General features: G+C 41.3%; 3 protein-coding genes across 5 annotated transcripts; all 3 read left to right on the forward strand.

Moving 5' to 3' along the window:
- The first annotated feature begins 796 nt into the window (after positions 1-796).
- usp21 (ubiquitin specific peptidase 21) lies at positions 797-4,901 on the forward strand. The gene is made up of 11 exons (XM_078253977.1): positions 797-988; positions 1,387-1,443; positions 1,544-1,661; positions 1,737-1,851; positions 2,096-2,215; positions 2,311-2,375; positions 2,466-2,653; positions 3,230-3,308; positions 3,403-3,510; positions 3,863-3,977; positions 4,142-4,901. Exons 1-11 carry the CDS (start codon positions 833-835, stop codon positions 4,233-4,235), a joined length of 1,215 nt encoding a protein of 404 aa, XP_078110103.1. The 5' UTR covers positions 797-832; the 3' UTR covers positions 4,236-4,901.
- A 249-nt stretch (positions 4,902-5,150) lies between these two features.
- LOC144520966 (rho-related GTP-binding protein RhoA-C-like) lies at positions 5,151-8,904 on the forward strand. The gene is made up of 5 exons (XM_078255103.1): positions 5,151-5,210; positions 5,808-5,963; positions 6,764-6,884; positions 6,987-7,117; positions 7,212-8,904. Exons 2-5 carry the CDS (start codon positions 5,808-5,810, stop codon positions 7,383-7,385), a joined length of 582 nt encoding a protein of 193 aa, XP_078111229.1. The 5' UTR covers positions 5,151-5,210; the 3' UTR covers positions 7,386-8,904.
- A 271-nt stretch (positions 8,905-9,175) lies between these two features.
- On the forward strand, positions 9,176-20,430 carry rbm10 (RNA binding motif protein 10). Of its 3 annotated transcripts, none has more exons than XR_013502275.1 (23): positions 9,176-9,295; positions 9,885-9,940; positions 10,018-10,555; positions 10,654-10,824; positions 10,937-11,006; positions 12,434-12,507; positions 13,406-13,492; positions 13,638-13,698; positions 13,803-13,961; positions 14,271-14,431; positions 15,337-15,434; positions 15,725-15,812; positions 15,968-16,166; positions 16,278-16,372; positions 16,468-16,549; positions 16,941-17,032; positions 17,151-17,348; positions 17,836-18,030; positions 18,512-18,568; positions 18,721-18,915; positions 19,125-19,172; positions 19,288-19,399; positions 19,612-19,699. XR_013502275.1 is itself a non-coding variant. In XM_078255104.1 (23 exons), exons 2-23 carry the CDS (start codon positions 9,924-9,926, stop codon positions 19,700-19,702), a joined length of 2,832 nt encoding a protein of 943 aa, XP_078111230.1. In that variant the 5' UTR covers positions 9,176-9,295; positions 9,885-9,923; the 3' UTR covers positions 19,703-20,430. The 3 variants fall into 3 exon arrangements, 1 of the variants encoding a protein (XP_078111230.1); XM_078255104.1 differs by having other exon boundaries at positions 19,288-19,343; positions 19,612-20,430; XR_013502276.1 differs by lacking the exons at positions 18,721-18,915; positions 19,125-19,172; positions 19,288-19,399; positions 19,612-19,699 and having other exon boundaries at positions 17,116-17,348.
- The last annotated feature ends 4 nt before the right edge of the window (positions 20,431-20,434 follow it).

The raw sequence follows: 20,434 nt of genomic DNA on the forward strand, positions 1-20,434 counted from the left end.
TCTCTGACACCGGTGAAGGTAGGGGAGAGAGGTAGACTTTCAGTTCTAGCCTACAGTCACACAGTGAAACAGTAGACGTCCCCTTATGCATTTTTAACAGCTCAGCAGGTGATGGGAACAGTTTGGTTGGGACAGTTTGTCCACAGATAGAGTGACCAAGTGATCAGGTGAGTCCAAACTGCTCTGTTTATTTGCTAATGCTACATTATTTGTCAGGAATTATTTGCAAACTAACTTTGTTTGCAAGATTTTACTCTTTACCTGCACAAAACCGCAATGAGAGTGTCAATTTGGCTTTGATAACGTCTCAGAACATACCTTGGTTGTGAGATTCTGCATATTCTGTTTCATAGGTTATAATACTTGACCCTTTAGTCAATGAGCACTTGAGGTGAGGTCTCCAGAAATCATCTCTTTTTTTAAATGTGTCCTGAAGCTGATATGTTAATATCTGGATTTATTGAGGTCTGTCAGACCTTGACTGTCCTGCGTGCTGTAATTACGAGAGGGAATTGTGAGCCAAGGTAGATCACATGGATCTACCTTAAAGGATTTACCTTAAAGGGATGCTCATTGGCAAATCAATCCTGTTCTTTTCCTCTCAGCTGTGAATGACATCCCTCGTCATTTGCTTGGAAAAAAGAGGACTCTTTCTCCCTTTTTTACTACCACCACATTCTGCTCACCTTTGACACTGTGTGAAAAAAAAACTGAGGTGGTGCAATCTTCACAGTTTAAGGTGCAAACCGCTTGGCTTTCATTTCTTTGGGAAGCCCTTCTATCTGTCTCAGGTGAAGTGGTCGAAAATTCTGAGGTGTACTGGTAAAATAGGATGCCCGGAGCCAGTGGCGTCAACATTGAGGGCTCTTGTGAGGCCCTTTGCCGAACCCTGGTCTCCCAGAACGGACTCCAGAGAGAGACAGCCGACATCTCCCAGTCTGTCCTCTACACCTCACTGATGGGCCTGCTTCTGGTTGCCGACAACGAGGTGTGCAGAACACAACATCCTATAAGCCTTTTAATTTATGCTCAAACGTTCAAGGCTTTTCAAAGATTGTGTAATGTAGAGTACACCCCAACACATGTTTAAGCACCTGTCAGCACTCCTTGGTCTTTAATAGGATGAATGATTCAGGCTGACCTCCATTTTGCCTTTCTTTTACGCTAATGGGATAAGAAGGCTAAATCTGTCCTTCCAATGCTGCCTGTACACACACTGTAACGGCGGTGTTAAGTCAGAGAGAACATGTAACATGTCGTAGAGACACAGCCGGGGGGCATATAGGGCACACATGCAGTGAACCATGTTTATACAAATTAAAATAGGCTGTATTCTTGTAGATAGAGTTTGGGTCAATAGCTTCCTGTGTTGTCTTTATTTTCCAGAAAAAGCAGCTCACTGTAGGAAGTGGAAGGGTTGGCCTTAGAAACATAGGAAACACAGTAAGTGTTAAAGGATGCTTTAAGAAAAGTCCTTTAAAATAATATTAATTTCCGTAAACATGCTCACTTTCCTCATATACATACTTTGTCTCCAACTTAGTGTTTCCTAAACGCAGTAGTCCAATGTTTGTCTCACACACGTGGCCTACGGGACTACAGCCTCCTCATGTCCTACAGGGATGAGAAGTTCTCCAAAGAGGAGGCTAAGCTCATGGAAGGTATGTTCCTGCTGTTCCCTCCTCTTGCTATTCTGTTTTCATCTTTTCTCATTGCTGCCTGTCTTCTTGTGCTAGCTTTCTCTCAGGTGCTGTCAGGCCTTTGGGACGTAAATGAAGGGGACACAGTTGTAAATCCACGACAGTTTTACAATATATTTAAAGAAGCAGTGCCTTACTTCAGTGGATACAGGTGAGAATAGATAAAGTTTATCTTTCCCTCAAGGTTAACTGCATCTTTCCATGAGACTAGAATGCAGTGCAACACAATATCCACTTCTATATCAGCACAACTGTTTCAAGGACAAGAGAGGAACTGTATATCAATCAATTTTCCACTTTGCCATGAGTTGTATAGATTGGTTTTGAAGGTGAGACTTGTATAGAAATAGCTGCCTGTAACCGTGACATTAAGGAAGTCTCTGTGTTTAACCCAGTCAACAGGATGCGCAGGAGTTCCTCAGGTTCCTATTGGACAAGCTGCACACAGAAATCAACCGCAGACCCTACGTTCGACGAACAGGGAAGGAGCCTGTACAAAAATTTGCCAGATTTCGGTGTGTGTGTGTTTTTCTGTGGAAAAGATTCTGTCCTTGAAACTTTGACGTCCTTGGTGTGACCACATCTCTCTTTCCCTCATCTCCTCCCTTAGGATTTCGGAAGAGGCAGCTGCCATGTGGAAGAAGCACTTAGAGAGAGATGACAGCAGAATAGTAGGTGAGGAGAGCAATCCAGTCATGGTGACTCATCAGCATTATAGCATAAATGAAGGCAACCCACTGATGATTCCTTCCACCCTCCTCCCAGACCTGTTCTCAGGCCAGCTGAGGAGCTCGCTGCATTGCTCAGTGTGCTCCCACTACTCCAACACGTTCGATGTGTTCTGCGATCTGTCGCTGCCCATCCCCAAGAGAAGCTCTGCTGGGCAGGTCACGCTGAGGGAGTGCTTGGAGCTCTTCTCTCAGGAGGAGAAACTGGACAAGGAGAATTCACCAGTAAGTTAACACAGAGTGCAAAACATGGACATGAATGCATCTCTAACTTTGGGATCAATGACACGCACTCTGTGAGCTAGGAATGGTTTAGTACAAAACAGAAGTTTTTTTTCCATCTGTAACCCATACTTTTATTCATTTGACTCATTTAAAAAAAAAAATGTTTTGTCTATTTATTTGTCCGCACAATTTAAAATTCATGGTAAAATAAACAAAATAAAATACACCTTTACTGATCCCCAGCGGGGAAATTCAGTTGTTCCAGGAGTACAATAAAAACAACAAAGATAGAAAGATAAGTATAGAAAGTAACAGAAATAAATAATAAGAGCTACAAAAACATAAAATAGAGTACAGTAATAGAGCATAGAGCATCAGTAGATAAAACAATGCAATAAAATATAATCAAACATCAGACAATTCAAGACAACGTAAACACAAATAACAACAGTGGCAGATAAAACCTTCAATACGCCAGCTGTTTTTTTTGTACTAGTTAGTAACCTCCAACGGATCTTGTGTATTTGCAAATGCTTAAAAAATGTTGAGGTGTGTGTATTTATTTGTGTGTTCCAGATGTGCGAGAGGTGTAACAGGCATACAGAGTGCACCAAGCGACTTTCCATTCAGAGGTTTCCCCAGGTTATTGTGATCCGTATCCTTGGCAACAACTCTTACTATTAACCTTATTAACAAGTGATGTTTTTATGTCAGAAGTTATAAAAACATCACTTAACAGTCTCGATCAGATCTGAACCGCTTTACGACGTCACGGTGGTCTATCAGTAAAAGCACAGTGTATGTGTCCTTCCCAATCACTAACCTGGACCTGGGACGCTACGGGCCTGTCGACTGTGGTAACAAAACCAGACCTTTCTTTTAGTTTGTCTCATGTATTCCACCATCCATGCAATATCTCCTATTACATGCATGCTTGATTCAACCATGTGCGTTACTGTTAAATAATCTAACTTTTAAAACACAATGTAATAACACATAATGCCATTTATAATCAGCCGCTCATCCACAGCTCATGTGCTACTTTTTAATTTTATATTTTAGTCATTTTTAAATGTGACACATGAAGAGGATTTCTTACAATAGGTAGATTATTCCATAATTCATATAAATAAATAACACACCACTGACACAACGGTAATGCTAAAGAATAGAATAAGTGAGTCATCATATCTATGTATGTCTCCACAGGCCCAGTTCTGTATGATTTATATGCAATATGTAACCACGCTGGGACGGTAAACATGGGCCACTACACAGCCTGCTGTTCAGATGAAAATGGGTGGTGCTTCTACAATGACTCCAGGTGAGACCTGCCCTGCACCCAAATCATTTTATTTTAATATGCAATGCTCTGCCAACGACATCATCTATTTACAAAAGCCTGTCTGTGGGTCATTGGTATTGAGACACCTACTATATAAACCTGGAGCTGGTTCTCATGATTACTCTCCATCTACCCACCTACAGTGTGACTCCAGTCTCAGAGAACCAGCTTCAGACCAACCAAGCCTATGTGCTGTTCTACCAGCGCAGCAACAGCACCACCGCCGTCAGGAAATAGACCCGAGACTGGCTGAGCCAAGCAGCCAATCAGAGCAACTTTACCTCCAGTGTCCATAGAAACAAATAGAAGCAGCAGTGCTGTAACTCTGACATGAACAGCTCAGTCTCAGTAAGCATGCCCTCAAATAAACTCTGAGGAGGAGAGAGAAGCCATGTTCACTTTAAGGATGGCTTGATGAGGCGACCTCGCCTCCTGAAACAAGGAGATGCTTTTGAAGAGTCTCACTGAGAGAGCTGAGGCAGCTCAGACGGACTGCAGCCCTCTGTGCCCTACTTCTCAGGCAGGAGTGAGCAGTGTACTTGCACATGATGCAGAGTTCTTAATGTTAGATCATTGTAATTCATGCTTGCGATGCAACATAAACCCAGATAAACAATGGGAAAACTCTAAAGTGGAATAGAAATTAGCCAACATTTGATGACTCAATTGTGACAGACCTTTCATTTTAAAATACAGTTTTGTGAAAATGTACAGTAGGCTACTATAATTCAATGTGTAAATATCTGTAGGTTATGCTATAGGCTATGTTTGTCTCTTTATCCCTCCACATGGACAGTTTACCCTGAAACTTGAAAACATAACGGTGGACTATATTTTTCATTTAACTGAACTGTAATTTCTATGTATATGTATATATATATATTCATATATGTATGTATATATTTTTACACAATTGAATGTAGCCTATTGCATTATTGATATTTAAAACGTCAATAAAAAATCAATGAAAAAGTATTATGATTAGACTTGAACTTTTAGTTTAGATATTATTATTCATGTTACATTGTTTTATTATATATTACCAGTGACTGTTCCTCATTTGTTAATATGTATACAATAATACTATTGTAATATAGTTTAGATACATTTCCCGCAGCCTAATGACGTCCTGGTGCACATGCGTATTAGCGGTGGGCGGAGATTTCCAGTCGGTCAGGAAGAGGAGAAAGGCGGACACAGAAACATCAAGCGGTAATCTTACTCAGTTATAGCTTTTAAACTTATTTACCGATTCTTGTTTCAGTCACAGGAGTATTACAGTAGTGCGATGAATATCTTAGTTATAATTTCAGAGGGAATACCTTGAATGACAGTAATCTAAACCACGGGAAACACCGTTAGCTTTCTTGCTAACTAATGTTAGCTGGTTTGACAGGCCCGGAATACACTGCACAGCCTTTCAGCAGGAATGGGAACACAGCACGGAAATGTTAGTTTACACCCTCTACCTCCGAGGCAGCCTCTCTGTTTACAAGCCGGGTCGTTTTGGTTAAGATTTATGTCGTACACCAGGATCTCTTTAATGAAACTAAAGATATAAGGAGACCGGTCTTGTCGCGTTACTAACGTTGTCTGAGCTGTTACTTCTAACGTGTTCTAATGTGCCAACCAGGGGAAACTGAAGCCTAGATTGTAATTGCACCGTTTTGGTTTAAAAGTCTTCTTCTCCCTCTATGTGAATCAGTACACTATTGCTAAAATTGTGTTTTGTTGTATTATTAGTGAAGAGTAGTGACTTTGTATAACCTTGTTTAAAATTATTGCCTTGTTTTGGACTCTTTTCCATAGATGGCTGCTATCAGGAAGAAGTTGGTGATAGTTGGGGATGGTGCATGTGGGAAGACCTGTCTACTCATCGTCTTCAGTAAAGACCAGTTCCCAGAGGTCTATGTCCCCACTGTGTTTGAGAACTATGTGGCAGACATTGAAGTGGATGGGAAACAGGTGAGACATAAAACACTTGCTGTAAACTGGGGTCTGGGGAGCCCAAATGGTCCTTGCAGAGACGGGGGCTGAGCAAAATTAGCAATACTACTTAATTATCCTTTGTTATTATCACATTGTCAAAGTTGTTAATAATGTTTTGTTGTCTGAGTTGAAAATGTAAACCAATTCGGGCTGCTAACTAACAGTTCATTTCAATAATGATTAATCTGTTGATTATTAATTGTTTGGTTTGTAAAACATATATAAAAAATACATCATTTCAATCATCATTTACTACAGCCCAAGGTGACATTATCATTGTCTGACCAACAGCCCAAAGGCCAAAGAGAATCAATTTCCTATAACGTAGGACACTGAAAAGCATCAAATTCTCACATTTGAAACCATGAAATGTTGGGAATTATTTCTTGGAAAAAAATGATTAATCGATTATCAGAATAGTTGCAGCTTGCTTTTATTATTATATACATTATATCAATCGACTTGAGAGTGCACGTTTTGTCCTGCACCCAAAGACATTAAGTTTACTATCATAGAAGACAGCAAATATTTATATTTGAGGAAGTGGAAGAAGTGAGTCTTTGGCATTTTTGCTTTAAAATACACTTCTTTAAAATTACTGCAATTAGTCAGTTCAATAATTACTATATCTATATTTTCTGTATCTATCTTCCTATATAAAGTATAAGAATAATGTAATGTGGGTCTGCTTAATCACTTACATGACAATGACCCTCTTTACATATCCATCATTCATGCATCTGTCCTGACATGTAACCCTCTCTCTCTTTTCTCAGGTAGAGCTAGCACTTTGGGATACAGCAGGTCAGGAAGACTATGATAGACTGAGACCTCTCTCCTACCCCGACACTGATGTTATTCTCATGTGCTTTTCTGTAGACAGCCCTGACAGTTTAGGTATTGTCTTTGCATCATTCACACCACTATGTATCAAACACCTTGCCATTGTGAAGTTGATATGTTACTAATTACTGCATTTTCCCCCTCGACTCACTGTAGAGAATATTCCAGAAAAGTGGACACCTGAAGTGAAACACTTCTGTCCAAATGTTCCCATCATCCTGGTGGGCAATAAAAAAGATCTGCGCAATGATGAGCACACCAGACGAGAGCTTGCCAAAATGAAACAGGTCAGTTTTTTTTGTGTTGAAAATATGCTGGTAAGTGCATAAATGTTGGTATAAATGTAAAAATTGAAACCTTCTCTCTGACACTTGTCTCCAGGAGCCAGTTAAATTTGAAGATGGCAAAGAGATGGCGAACCGCATCAGTGCCTACGGCTATCAAGAATGTTCTGCCAAAACCAAAGATGGTGTGAGGGAAGTCTTTGAGATGGCAACTAGGGCAGCACTGCAGGCCAAGAAACGTGGCAAGAAGTCTACCTGCCTTCTGTTATAGGCTCTGGGAGAAGAGGCAGCTTCCATTAAAATTTGACATAGGGGAGAAAAGTGGGGAGGGCCCAGAAAAGTTTTGTGGATGCTCAATTTCTTATCACCTAATTATCTTCAGCAAATTAAAGCAGGTCTTAAATTATTTGATAGGCCCCTACATCTTGTTCCTTGGTCTATACATTGGGTTAAGTGCCATTTTGCTCTCGCCAATCAAAAACTTTCAGATCTAGAAGTTTGTAGGGCAGGTGGTGGGGCGTGTGATTTGAAGTTGAGTAGATGTAGACGGGGTTGAAATGTGCCATGATGGGAATGAAGCGAGAAAAGGTCCTGACCAGGCCAAAGACAATAGAGACATGCGAAAAAAAGACAGAAATATAAAATATGTTTGAATTAAGACCATGTCTAAGTGGATTTTACACACTATCGCCTACATGTAGTGCCTTGAGAGCAGTGGTCAAAAAGAGTTAGTTGTGGGGTAGGGATTCATAACTTAGATGGGGTATTATTTTGTCATTTGTAGTGTCCACACATCACATTTGTGAATGCTTTCTCCCTGTCATTGGCTTTGCTCCTTCAGGCCCATATTCTGACTCAGGCGCTATGCATGGGTATGCCTAAACTAGATTGTATGAGATATTTTCCCATATTGAATCACTTCTCTCTCTGTGTGTGTGTGTGTGTGTGTGTGTGTGTGTGTGTGTGTGTGTGTGTGTGTGAGCACACGGTGGTTTGATTTCTCCTGTGCAGGTCTGCATGCAGTGAATGTGTGTATATTTGTGTGGGTGTGTATTAACATATGTGTCTATGTACTGTATGCATGGAAAGGCCTAACCCCTCGTTTCCATGCCAAAGTTACCCCTAATAGCCACATTTTATGGCTCAGATGGGTAATGGAATTAACAGCTACTCAGAGTGACATAAAAACTTTTTACTTTACTGGAAGACATTGTACTATACCTAGAGGCACAATCAGGTTAAACATATGAGTTTTTAGGACCTTTTTTTGTGTATACCAGAGATTCATTTGATTGATTTAATCAGTGGGTCAAATCATGAGTGGTGTAGTTGATAAATTGAATATTCTTTTAGATAGATTATAGGTTTATCTTATTACTATAATGTCCATTATGTACTGTATGTCTTACAAGGCTTTGTAAGGACATGTTAGTGATGTGTATTTCAAGTTTGCCTTTTACTCAACTCTCCCCATCCATTCTTTAATGGTATTGTCATTATTGTACTATAACTTTTTATTGTTGATGTCTCTAATTTTCTTAGTATATTTTAATCATTTTACCTAATCCTGCTGTTATGATCAGTTTATGTCAGTTAAATGATACATTGTAACCGTAGTATTGTTTTGTTTAGTTAATTGAAAGTAAAGCGCGGGGTGCAAGGCTGGAAGTTTTGTGGGTGGGCTTTATTTCTTTGTGGGTTTTTTTTTTTTGTACTGTGACATATTAAGGTTTTTGTTTCTGGATTTTTTTTCTCCAAATAAAGCTGATAGGGTTTTCTGTTGTAAGGTATTTATGTGTTCTTTCCATTTATTCATTAATACTTACAAGAATCTCCCCTATATTTCTGGCATTAATTTACTTTTTTTTCCCAAATAAAAAAAACTCATAACCCTTTAAAATATCTGATTCCGTGATTTTATATCTGACATGTATCTACACAAACGCATCAAGTAGTTTACGGTTGTCCTGGCTGGCTTATCCAATCATCGTCGACATTAAGCTAATGTGTCCGCTCTCCAAGCACCAATCACACAACAGAGTTAGGTATTGGTACCCTCCCCCTTGAAATGTTGTCTTGCTGTGGCCATTTTACACTTGGTTCCGTGAAAAGTACAACGCCATTCTCACCTGGGCTTCGACGTGACATTTAAATAACTATTGTTGATTGCATGTGGCACTGGTAAGTGTTTGTCCTATTTCGAATACAACTGCTGTTGTGTTTACAACGGTTAACAGACGTTTCTGGAGGCAGCGTCTCTGCTTGGACTAACGTTAGCTAACGTTAGCCAAACTCAGGCTAAAATAGTTAGCTTGCCCGCTAACATACATGACCGCCACACGTCATTGTTTAATACTCCTTTTTGGGTAGTTAGGTTTGGCATGTGCATTGCGCGCACACCTTTAGCTGGGTTATCACTCCGTTTGTTTAGGGGGTTTGGTGAGTTGTTAGTAAAGCAGGGATATCACTCAAAGTTAGAAACGTTTGCAGTATTCAACAATGCAGCTAACCTGAAGACAGAACTAGAATGATGCTAACGTGACCTGCCTCCATTGAACGCAAACATTGCACATCACTACTATGCACCCCATGAGGCGTCTACTTAAGATATTTTTTTTCTGTAACGTAGTGGTTTATAATTTTTGACTCGGTTTCGAAAAGACAGTCAGCGAGCTGTGATTCTCCTGATTATTGCTTCTCATTCAAAAGAGTAAATTGCTGATGTACTTCAATGGTATCCAATAACCTGCTATTGGCTGTAACCAAATAGAAAAAGGGCAGAAACCAGGAGCAGAGTCAGTGGATCAGCATGGACTATGAGCGGAGGTAATTTACATTTCTTTTTGTACCTTTCTACCCTAAAGAGTAAATGTGTCTGACAAGATCCTCACATTGTCTTGCAGAGGTGGGCGAGGTGACCGAACGGGTCGCTATGGCAACACCCACAAGGATCACAACTTTCGTGACATGGACTATAGAGGCTATGGTCAAGAGGATGAGGAGGCAGGAACAGGATATGATGTCAGAGCAGAGGAGGACAGGCCATACGGCCGCGAAGGGCAATCTCTGGGTATCCGTGACTTCTTACCAGGTCGTCTCCAAGACCGCCAGGGGTTTCACCAGAGAGGAGATGGGCGAGGGGACATTGGGCGTGAGGGGAAAGGGCTCCTGTGGCCCCCGTGCTCTCAGTCGCAGCCTGATCTAGCCCTTCCCAAGCTCCAGAGAGAGGAGGACGGATCCAGGTTTGAGCAGTTATTGACTGGCCCGCAGGAAAGAGGTCGGGGGAAAGGTGGAAGAGGCTTTCCTGAGAACAGTGCTCCTCATTCAGGGGGTAGGGATGGCAATTGGGATCGTGGTGGTGCCCATTCAGAACAGATGGAATACAATACAGCAAGACAGAGAGAAGAGGACAGGTTCTCTCGTGCGGCAGTGAAGAGGAGGGTGAGCCGTAACAAGTCCATCCTCTTTATAAAGCTGCTACAATTTTTTTTTTTTTTTTTGGTTGACATCTGTTAATAATGTGTGACTGTACTGTGCAGGCTTTTACAGTGGGGACAGAGGAGCATAGTTGTGGGAATGCTGGTCCAGACCTGTCCCTTGAGGAGTTGGATCAGAGGGACCAGGACTACCGTGCAGATCTAGACCATAACCAGAGGCCAAGCAGCATCATAATGCTTCGCATGCTGCCACCCAATGCCACCGCCAATGAGGTAAGTGGAGGTCTCTTGGGCATGTTTGTGTGTTTTTCTTAACAGTGGTCTGATGACGCGTGGGTCTTGTTGTCAGTTGGCTTAAAAGGAAATAATGCCTCTGTGTTCATAGATCCGGGCACAACTTCAGGAGCAGGGGATCCAGCCAAGAGAGGTTCGCCTCATGAGAAACAAATCCTCAGGTGAGAACTTGTCCATTGCCTCAAATGTTTTTTTTCCTGTTTTTGAATTCTCCCTTTGTGTCACACTCATTCATTACCAGCTCTTTCACTTCATTGCTCTCTCAGGTGACTTTCCATTATCTGTTTAATCTTCTCTCATTAATAAGCATCCTCCCTTTCCTTTACCTTCTCTATTACCGTCAATGTCTTTCTTCATACTCTGACAGCGGGATAGATAGCTGATGCAAAGAATGCATATTTATGTTTATTTACTTATATGCTGCGATTTCCTGCTTTGATTTTTTTATTTTTTTTTTTTGTCTGCTGGTGTCTGAATTCTGGCTAGTGCTCACAGGGCAAGAAAACATCCATGCACGCTTCAAAGGAGAGCTCTATCCATATTTGCCATAAAGACAAGAATGCATGCATACAGCTATACGTTATAGATCTTCACTCCATGGCATTAATTTTCCTTTTTGCCTTACCTCTTTTATCATCTTTACCCTTTCATGATTCTGCCTCATCCATCTTTAAGTGAGATGTGTCTGAGTAGATGAACAATGCTCACAAACTAACTGTCAACTAAGAAATGAGCAGCGGAAGCAGAATGCGTTTTATGGTGTTTGTCATTGTAGCTATTTTTGAGTGTGTACGTGTGGGGATATAAGTGTTGCAGCTATCTCTCAGCTACGTGAGCGTCATCCATGCAACTCAGAAAAGCTTGTCTTTTTCTAAAGGTTTTCCATTAAGGTCATTGTCTCACTGGCCTATCCCTTTGCTAACGCACTGGTTGTCTGTAAGGTGTGCCTATCTGACTCAGGCACACTTACAGTCCCCTGTACTGCTCTGTCTTTCTCACCCCCGCATCACTGTTTATCTGTTCTTAGGATAAGTCACTCTCAGTTTTAAATGTTCAAATGATAATCTTTTGTGATTACACTCCATGTTATACCATATACAGTGTTGTTTTCAAAGTATAAAAATCTAAATATGTTGTATAATGTGTTCTCAGTCAGTCAAAGTAATGCATAGACAGAATATGGAGACATTCCTCACCAGTGCTACATACTTAAGACTGCACTCTTGACTCTCAGAATAGCAGAGGTGTGTGTGTGTGTGTGTCTCTGTGTCTGTCTGTTTTGTTGGTGCGTGGGTGCTTCATCATTCAAAGACAAAAAGCTCAGACTCAAACTGATGAGTTGGTAGGAATCTCCCTCTTTCCTTGACCCTGTTGAGATACTTGACATTGCGTCCTCCCACCCTTGCAGAGAATATGACAGCGGCTCTCCAATAACTGTCAGGTGTGTTATTTCCAAGGGAGAGAGGAAGCAATGATTATTAGTGCTGATACAGGGTCTCTCTCTCCTCTGGACATGAAGCACTAACCCCTCACTGCGTTATGTTGTTGTTGTTGTTGTTCGGTTACCATGGCGCTGGGCGGTGTCCAGGTCAGAGCCGAGGATTCGCCTTCGTCGAGTTTAATGTCATACAGGAGGCCACCCGCTGGATGGAGACCAACCAGGTCACTCTCCCTTACACAGACACACATACACATATATACATGCATACAATGGGACATATGGGTTAATATCAGGACAAATGCACAGTAGCATCATACCCTCTCATCTGCACGTGATGCATTCCAGTATGGTATAGACACACAGAGTAGAGAAATCAGTTTTGTCCCTGAGGTAGGTAGGTCTTTGTACTTTTGAGGTCTTTTATTTCTACTTCCACAAACAGGCAAATTCATGTTACATCATGCTGACGTCTGTCTGTCTGGAGCCTAGCTACATAGTTTTTATAACTGGCGTCATTTACCCAATACAAATTCCTCTATTATAGAGGTCTCCTCTTTCATCAGTGACATTTTTTTCACACACTCTCCTAATTCTACAGTACCACCTCTGGGATAGTGTTACAGTGTGAATATAGTTTCTCACACGGTCTATTGTATGTTGAATCAGAACCAATATAGTACTTAATTTTCTTGTTTTTGAACCTTTTCATATCTGGGTCATCAACCATTATTACATCTTTAGGATGGAGCTATTGTCTATTTGGGGGATGAAGGTGGTGACAGTGGGATGGGATGTGTGGAAAACTGTGAAAAGGTTTCCCCTTAAGGGGGGAGGGATAACACAATTGAACAAAATGCATTGTGTCCTTAATGGACACCCACACACTACACATACACCATCTCAGTCCGTCCCAATTTCCTAAAGCTGAAGGTTGCAATTCTCTGGTGTCCTCTTTCCTTCAGCCTCAGTTCTACTCTCTTTCTTTCTCTGTCCCCTCTCATCCCTTTCATTCTCTCTCATCTCTTGTGGGATGAGGCCTTTCTCTGGCATGTGTGGCCTAATTATCGCTGATAATCATTTTTTGTCCCCCCCCCCTCCCTCTCTTTCTTTTTCTTTCAGGGAGTGCTGTTGATTCTGGGACAGAGAGTGTCGATGCACTACAGTGACCCAAAACCGCGTGCCAATGAGGACTGGCTCTGCAACAAGGTTGTGTGTGTGTGTTTGCAATGTGTGCCATGCATGTATGAAAATCTAAATTTAATTTGAGAATTGTATCCATCGTATATCAGTCACTTTAGTTGCTCCATTCTTTTAATAAATCTTAACAGTAGGTCATTTAACGTTTCAACAGTGTGGTGTGCAAAACTTTAAAAGGAGAGAGAAGTGCTTCAAATGCAGTGTGCCTAAATCAGGTAAAGTTTAACCCAGCTACTGTAATTATTTCAACTATTCTCTATTTACAATAACACATCTCTCAAACCATATAATACATAAATGGTATGTTGTCTTTCCCCAGAGGCTGAGCTGAAGTTGCCCCAGTTGCAAAGGGATTTGCCCATTGGTCTTCAAAAGGAGGGAGCCCAAGGCTTATTGCCCTTGCCAGCACCCTACCACTCTTCTGGTCCTACTGTCAACCCAGGACAGGCTACACCGCAGGCAGATGTTGCCAATGACAGTAAGTCCATCTCTTGACATTTTCCCCACCATGGCAATCTCTTCTCTTCAGAAAGACCTACTTTTGTGTAACCTTTTTCTATTTTCGATCATTGATTAATATAGTAATGAATTATTGATTTATACTACTACTTTTGGAAAATATAGTTTTAATATAGGTTATAGCAAATACTTGCACTTTTATTATATTTTGAACATTTTTCTCTACCTAGCTATAGCTTGCAAACCAGAAGGGGGACACTGCATATTATCTGCTACCTGAATTGGAAAATCTTGTGTTGGATAATTCTCTCATCCTCTCCTACACCAGCTCTGATACTAAGAAACCTTGGCCCGCATACTCCAGTGGAAACCATCTTATCTGCTTTGGCTCCATTTGCCACTCTCTCCCCTTCCAACGTTCGCCTAATCAAGGACAAGCACACACATCTCAACAGGGGCTTTGCCTTTCTACAGCTCTCAACAATAGTGGTGAGAAACGTGATGAGGCAGACACACACATGCCTGAGGGCTAGACGGATGAATTGTCATTCACTTATAAATAAAATTGTAATGAGATTAGATCAATCCATAGACAAAACATTTTGTCATTTTTGTCTACTGATTATTCTGAAAGAAGCTTTATCTTAAACATACATACACACTAGGGGTGGTACGGTTCATGAAAAAAAACAGCCTGTGTGTGTGTCGCACGGTTCGTCAGTACACGGTTAATGTGCACTAACCACTTACTGCCGTAGTGCCCACTTTCAACACCTATGTTAAAACACTTACTGGAAACGACCATAGACAGCATATAAACGACAAGGGGGATGAGCGTGACGAACGCAACACATGGCAGCTGATTGGACGAATGCGTCACGTCAAAATTCAAGATTTGTCAACATCGACAAAAGTCAGTTTAAAAGATTTTTGTCAGATGTTGAGAGGCGCCGAGCCGACCGCTCCTAAAGTGGAGTGTGGCAGGTCACATGCAGAAATGTCAAGTGGGAGAGATAAGGAAGGCTGCCCGGAGTTGGAGGATGCGCTAGCGTCGTGTGTATATAGTCTGGTGCGTGGGAACATTTTGGATTTCATGTTACCTATGATGACAGCGGAAATAAAACAATAGAACTGCCGCTGTGTGCATGTATTGTGCAACATGCATCCAATATGCTAATTTTAGTTATATGTCATATGCTGAACTATATTTCTGGAGTGTTAAAGATTAAAAGAAAAAATAACAAGAACCGTACAGAACCGAAAGCTGTGATCCTAAAACCGTGATACGAACCGAACCGTGGATTTTGTGAACCGTACCACCCCTAATACACACAGGCAGCTACACACAAATGCACCCAGACTAACTCACAGGTCTCTGTATATTTTATCAAAAGGAGGCATCTCAGCTGCTCCAGATCTTACAGGCTCTCCAGCCAGCTCTCTCTATTGACGGGAAGGCACTTGTGGTGGAGTTTGCCAAAGGCTCCAAACGGTAAACACCCACATGTTACTGCAAAGAAACCACAAGAGCACTACACATTATTGCTATTGCACAAAGAATGATATTTTGGCTTCAAATCCGCAATTACCACGTCACATTAAAACTCAAATTGGTCATGTGAATGTAGTGGATTAGAAATTGATTTGGAGAAGATGACCTAAAACTAATTAATTATTTGCCTAAAAGTAGACTGTTGTATTTATACACCATAAAGAGAGGTTTCTAAATGTTGGTTACCAGAAACTCACTGAAACCCTGTCTGTGCCTCTTTTCTATGTCAGTGATGTGTTTCTGACGGATGGCAGCAGAGTGAGTGCTGCTACAGTGGCCAGCACAGCTATAGCTGCTGCACAGTGGGCTGTCACACAGGTAACCTGAATGATGTATCATTACAGCAAAGAAAACCTAGGGCTGTAACACATCTTTAATTTCAAATTTTAAATAATGATTGTATTCTCGTGTTTTTGTTTAATTAAAAAAAAAAAATCTCTCTCTCTCTTTCATTCTCTCTCTTTCATTCTCAGACCGCTCAGAATGGATCAGGTGGAGGCCAGAGTACAGATACAGCAGTCTATCAGCAGGGGGCAGCAGTAACATACAATCAGGAAGGAAATGAATACTCTGGGCTAGATGGCACAATGTTCAAGACCCAGGCAGATGCCAGGGTAGCTGCTTTACCCGGTGCAGGAAAAGCCCTGATGGGGGTATACACAGGAGGAGCAGGTTGGTATCACATATGCTAAAAATATGGAGCCTATTACCAATATGATCTATATAACGGTATACATTTGAATTGAACTTGAGTTAACTTAAGCCACCTGTTTGTGTGTTCAGCTGAGGCAGTGACATCTGGATCAGCAGTCGTTCATCCTCTTAGTCATACACAGACTGCACTCATCACCACAGCTACCACCGCACCAGTTACACAGGTACAATATTGGTTTGCATCTCTTCTTGCCTCTTGTATTCTTTCATCATTTAATGCCATTACTTTCTTGATTTTAAGAGCTCTGTCTTTTTTCAGGTTGAGATAGTGGGAAAGCCACAACCAGCTGCTCCTAGCCAACCTGCTACCCCAGGCACTGAACACGAGCTTCAGCAATATCGTAAGGCTTTGTGTGTCCAGTGTTGCCTACAGGTTGAGAATCTATTTACGGTGTTCCGCCCCAAAGGGCGTATGTAAACAGCTTAAGGAATCGAGTTAGCTTAAAAAAACACTGACTTAACATCTTCATTAATAACTGCGAATAGATGTACCTTTTGTGGCAGACATTTCAGTTGAGCCACTCTTTCAAATTAGTTTCCACAGACTTCTTTAAAATGGAGAAATCATGCATACAAAATAGTTTTTGGGTGGGTAACTGCTAAGTGTTCATTCTGTTATCTGAATGTATATCAATCATGAGGATGCTGTCAAGCTAACCTTTTATGATCAATTGAATGTTTTTAAATGTGATCTCTTACACTGAGGTATATGTCCTGTGTCTTTGACTTTAGCTGTACCAGATGTTTCGACATACCAGTATGACGAAAGCTCTGGCTACTATTATGACCCACTCACAGGCCTCTACTATGACCCTAACTCCCAGGTAAAGAGTTGTGAATGTACTCCAGTCTAAATGTTAAGCCAGCACTCTTTGAAAGACCTTTCTGAATGTATCCTCTCCCTCAGCATTTCAGTTTGGTTTTGTGTGCCCCTCTGTGCAGTACTATTACAACCCTCACACTCAGCAGTACATGTACTGGGATGGAGAAAAGCACACTTACATCCCTGCTGCTGCCGCCGGCCAGTCAAACTCAGAGGGTTCTCCCACGAGCATTGGTGCAGTCCCTTCAGACTCACCATTTGCTACCCTTGGCAGCAAGGAGAAGAAAGACAAACCCAAAAATAAAACTGCTCAACAGGTACTCTACATAGTGGAATGATAGTTCACGTACTGACATTATTAATTAAATTTACCTTTTGGATTTCAAAGTGAATCTCATCTTTTTGCTCACTTTGCTCTGTTTTTTGATGAGAAATTTGTACAACTAAAAGGGTGGACACAATAACAAACAGCTGTTAGAGTTTAGTATGTATGTATGACTCAACACTTCTGTTAGTGGACAAAATTACAATACATTACAATATGGTTCAGTTCAGTTCAAAATGAACTGTGCTATTCTATATGGTCAAAATTGCCGTAGTTCTTTAACACCCCTCACATATTCTGGACATTTTAGACTTCACCAAGGTAGTATTTATTAAAAGGCTACCAAGTTGGATTGGAGTATGTTGTTCAAGTGTTGTTATTGGTCAGTCCTGGTTTGGACGACTTTTCAAATAAGTAAATATTAAATGTTTAGTCTGTTTATCTGGCTAACTTGCATCTCTTGGGCATTATATTAATAGATTGCCAAAGATATGGAGCGCTGGGCAAAGAGTCTCAATCGACACAAGGAGAACATGCGCTCTGTCTCCTCCTCCCCTGCCGTTGGCTCCACATCACTACCACCTGGTTACACTAGGGCACCTGGCCACAGTCGTCTAGATGACCGTCGAGAATCTGCTAGTGCTGATGCAGGCTATGCTGTTCTGGAGAAAAAGGTACATGACTCTTACACAGACACACATGCTCAGCTGTAAACACCTGTGTACCTTAGGGGCAGCAAGGTATGATAGTGACAGGGGAGAATGTCCCATCAACCAGAGCTTTAAGCTGCCTACACATGATCGCGGGAAAACTGCTCTGCGCTGGCCGTTCCATTGTTTTCCTATGTGGAGAGCGGTGCCGCCCAACTAGGCTCTACCCATGGCGTGGCCCACCGCTCGGCATTGCGGCTCAAAAATTATTTCAACTTTGACATCGTTGCCGCTGACCTTTCAAGGCACAACCAATTCCAGAATGTTCCTGAGCTGCGCTTTGCCTATCTGCTCTACGCCCTACCTCGCGGTTTTGCCGCGGATCATGTGTACGCTCCTGTAAGCAGTCATCCTGCCCATGTGCAAGCAATAAGACAATGTCCGCTAAAATAAGGTCTTATTAACTGACCTGGTAATCCTCTGATTTTGCTGTTCTGTCCTACAGGGTGCGCTGTCTGAACGGCCTCAGATTTTTCTGGACCAGATCCGACAAAGTACAGAAGTAAGGAGTATGGTCACAGTGATTGTATTTGTTTTTGTCATGTCATTTGTCATCCTTTTTGTAAAGGATGCTACAAAATGCTTTTTCAAGTTTACTATCATTTCTGTGTCTATCTGTTCCTCAGTCTTTGATCTTGTGTCCTGTTTCTGTAGCGTTCCCCTCCTCAGCAGCAGGGTCTGGTCCCAGCCTACAGTGGAGAAACTGACAGCGAAGAAGAAGGCGGTGACAAAGAGGAGAAGGAAGGGAGAATGACAGACTGGGTTAAACTGGCCTGTCTGCTGTGTAGGAGGCAGTTCCCTAGCAAGGAGGCCCTCATCAGGCACCAACAGCTCTCGGAGCTACATAAGGTGGTTACAAAAACAGATTGAATCTAATTTCACACCGTTGCAAACATTGGATAAATGATGAATCCTGGCTGTAAAGCAGGCCTGTTTTCAGTGTATTTTGTTAAATTGTTGTCTCATACATTTACTATTTGCTATCCAAAGGATGTAGATGAAAGACATTCCTCTTGTTAACATGTCTAAACATTTACCTATTAACTATCTGCCCTCAGCAAAATTTGGAGCAGAGAAGATTTCAGCAGGAATCTGCAGGCAAAGAGGTTGGTCAAGCTACAGGGTCTGACTGTATGAGTTGCACAACATTGCATAGAGTTTTTGTTTGTTGCTGACTGAATGCAGTTAGTATTGATTTCATTGTCCTCTTTTTGCTTGCAGAGACTTGCAGATGGACCTGAACCTCCTGATTCTAAGAGGACGAAGTTTAGCCCCATGTAAGCAGCAGTGAAGTAACAGACTCTCCATGTTAGATGTCTTATAGTTGTTTGAGGTTTGCAGTTTGTGTTGTCATTTCACAATATGCTGGATACTAACATGCATTGTTCCTCTTGTACTGTTATAAGTCAGGCTTTTCTGTGTAGGGTAATATTCTTGTTTGTAATTGGTCTGTACCGACTATTGTGAGGCCCTTTGCTTCCTCCGTACAGCGTGTGCTTACTTAAATTTTTGCTCAATGCTATTTTATTCTCTTTCTCTCTTTAGTGACGGGATTACAGGCACTGGTCTTGGCGCCAGGATGCTGCAGGGAGGAGTTAAGAAAGGGCTTCTATTGCGCAATATGCAAGTGGAGTGAGCCCTCATCCTAAAATCTCAATTTACTGACCCAGACAGGACAATGACAAAGCCTAGCACGCAACACTTCACCATTAACATCATATAGATCTAGATAAACCTCTTAATTTTGGTTTGATTACAATTACCTCAACAGTGGTAGTAATACACTCATGAACTGATCCTGTAGCATTGGATGTCAGGATATTGCACAGAATGCACTTTTTTGCTTTCTTCCTGAATGATGCAGTTTTGAGTTCTCACTTGCTTCAAAGCTTGTGTGTGATAAACAAGCTTAATGTGTTTGGGAAACATTTGCTGTTGAAAATGAAAGATCAGTATAGATCTTTATGGCAGCAAATGTGATTTTCTAATATTACTGTCTATGCACCATGGATTATTATTTTTTTTAATTTAATGCTATATGCCTCGTCATTCAGTGAATGACTGATATGGGCATGAACTGTATACGTTTTAGAAGAGACTGGCCTCATGAACTGGACAGGTACACACTAAAACTAGTGTGTTGATTAAAAAGTGTCTGTTTTTCATATTGCAGATATGAATTCACAATGTCAAACATCTGTGGAGAAAGTTATTTTTTATTTCTGTATTTGTTAAATAATGTGACTGTTTCATCAAGCTCATGTAAATTAATTCAGAATAACACATTTTCATCATTGTCAATGATGTCTTAATGTCTTGACGTTAGCGCTAAACCAGTAAACTGCTAATATTTCGACATTTTAACTTT

This window comes from Sander vitreus, chromosome 7, assembly GCF_031162955.1.
Source record: "Sander vitreus isolate 19-12246 chromosome 7, sanVit1, whole genome shotgun sequence".
NCBI lineage: Eukaryota > Metazoa > Chordata > Actinopteri > Perciformes > Percidae > Sander > Sander vitreus.

Coding starts and splice junctions, on each gene's coding strand:
- LOC144520966 (XM_078255103.1), top strand. CDS start 5,808: ATGGCTGCTATCAGGAAGAAGTTGGTGATAGTTGGGGATGGTGCATGT. Junction 6,885..6,986: donor AGACAGCCCTGACAGTTTAG/GTATTGTCTTTG, acceptor GACTCACTGTAG/AGAATATTCCAGAAAAGTGG. Junction 7,118..7,211: donor AGCTTGCCAAAATGAAACAG/GTCAGTTTTTTT, acceptor ACTTGTCTCCAG/GAGCCAGTTAAATTTGAAGA.
- usp21 (XM_078253977.1), top strand. CDS start 833: ATGCCCGGAGCCAGTGGCGTCAACATTGAGGGCTCTTGTGAGGCCCTT. Junction 989..1,386: donor TTCTGGTTGCCGACAACGAG/GTGTGCAGAACA, acceptor TTTATTTTCCAG/AAAAAGCAGCTCACTGTAGG. Junction 1,444..1,543: donor TTAGAAACATAGGAAACACA/GTAAGTGTTAAA, acceptor TCTCCAACTTAG/TGTTTCCTAAACGCAGTAGT.
- rbm10 (XM_078255104.1), top strand. Junction 14,432..15,336: donor TACAGCTCTCAACAATAGTG/GTGAGAAACGTG, acceptor TTTTATCAAAAG/GAGGCATCTCAGCTGCTCCA. Junction 16,373..16,467: donor CCACCGCACCAGTTACACAG/GTACAATATTGG, acceptor GTCTTTTTTCAG/GTTGAGATAGTGGGAAAGCC.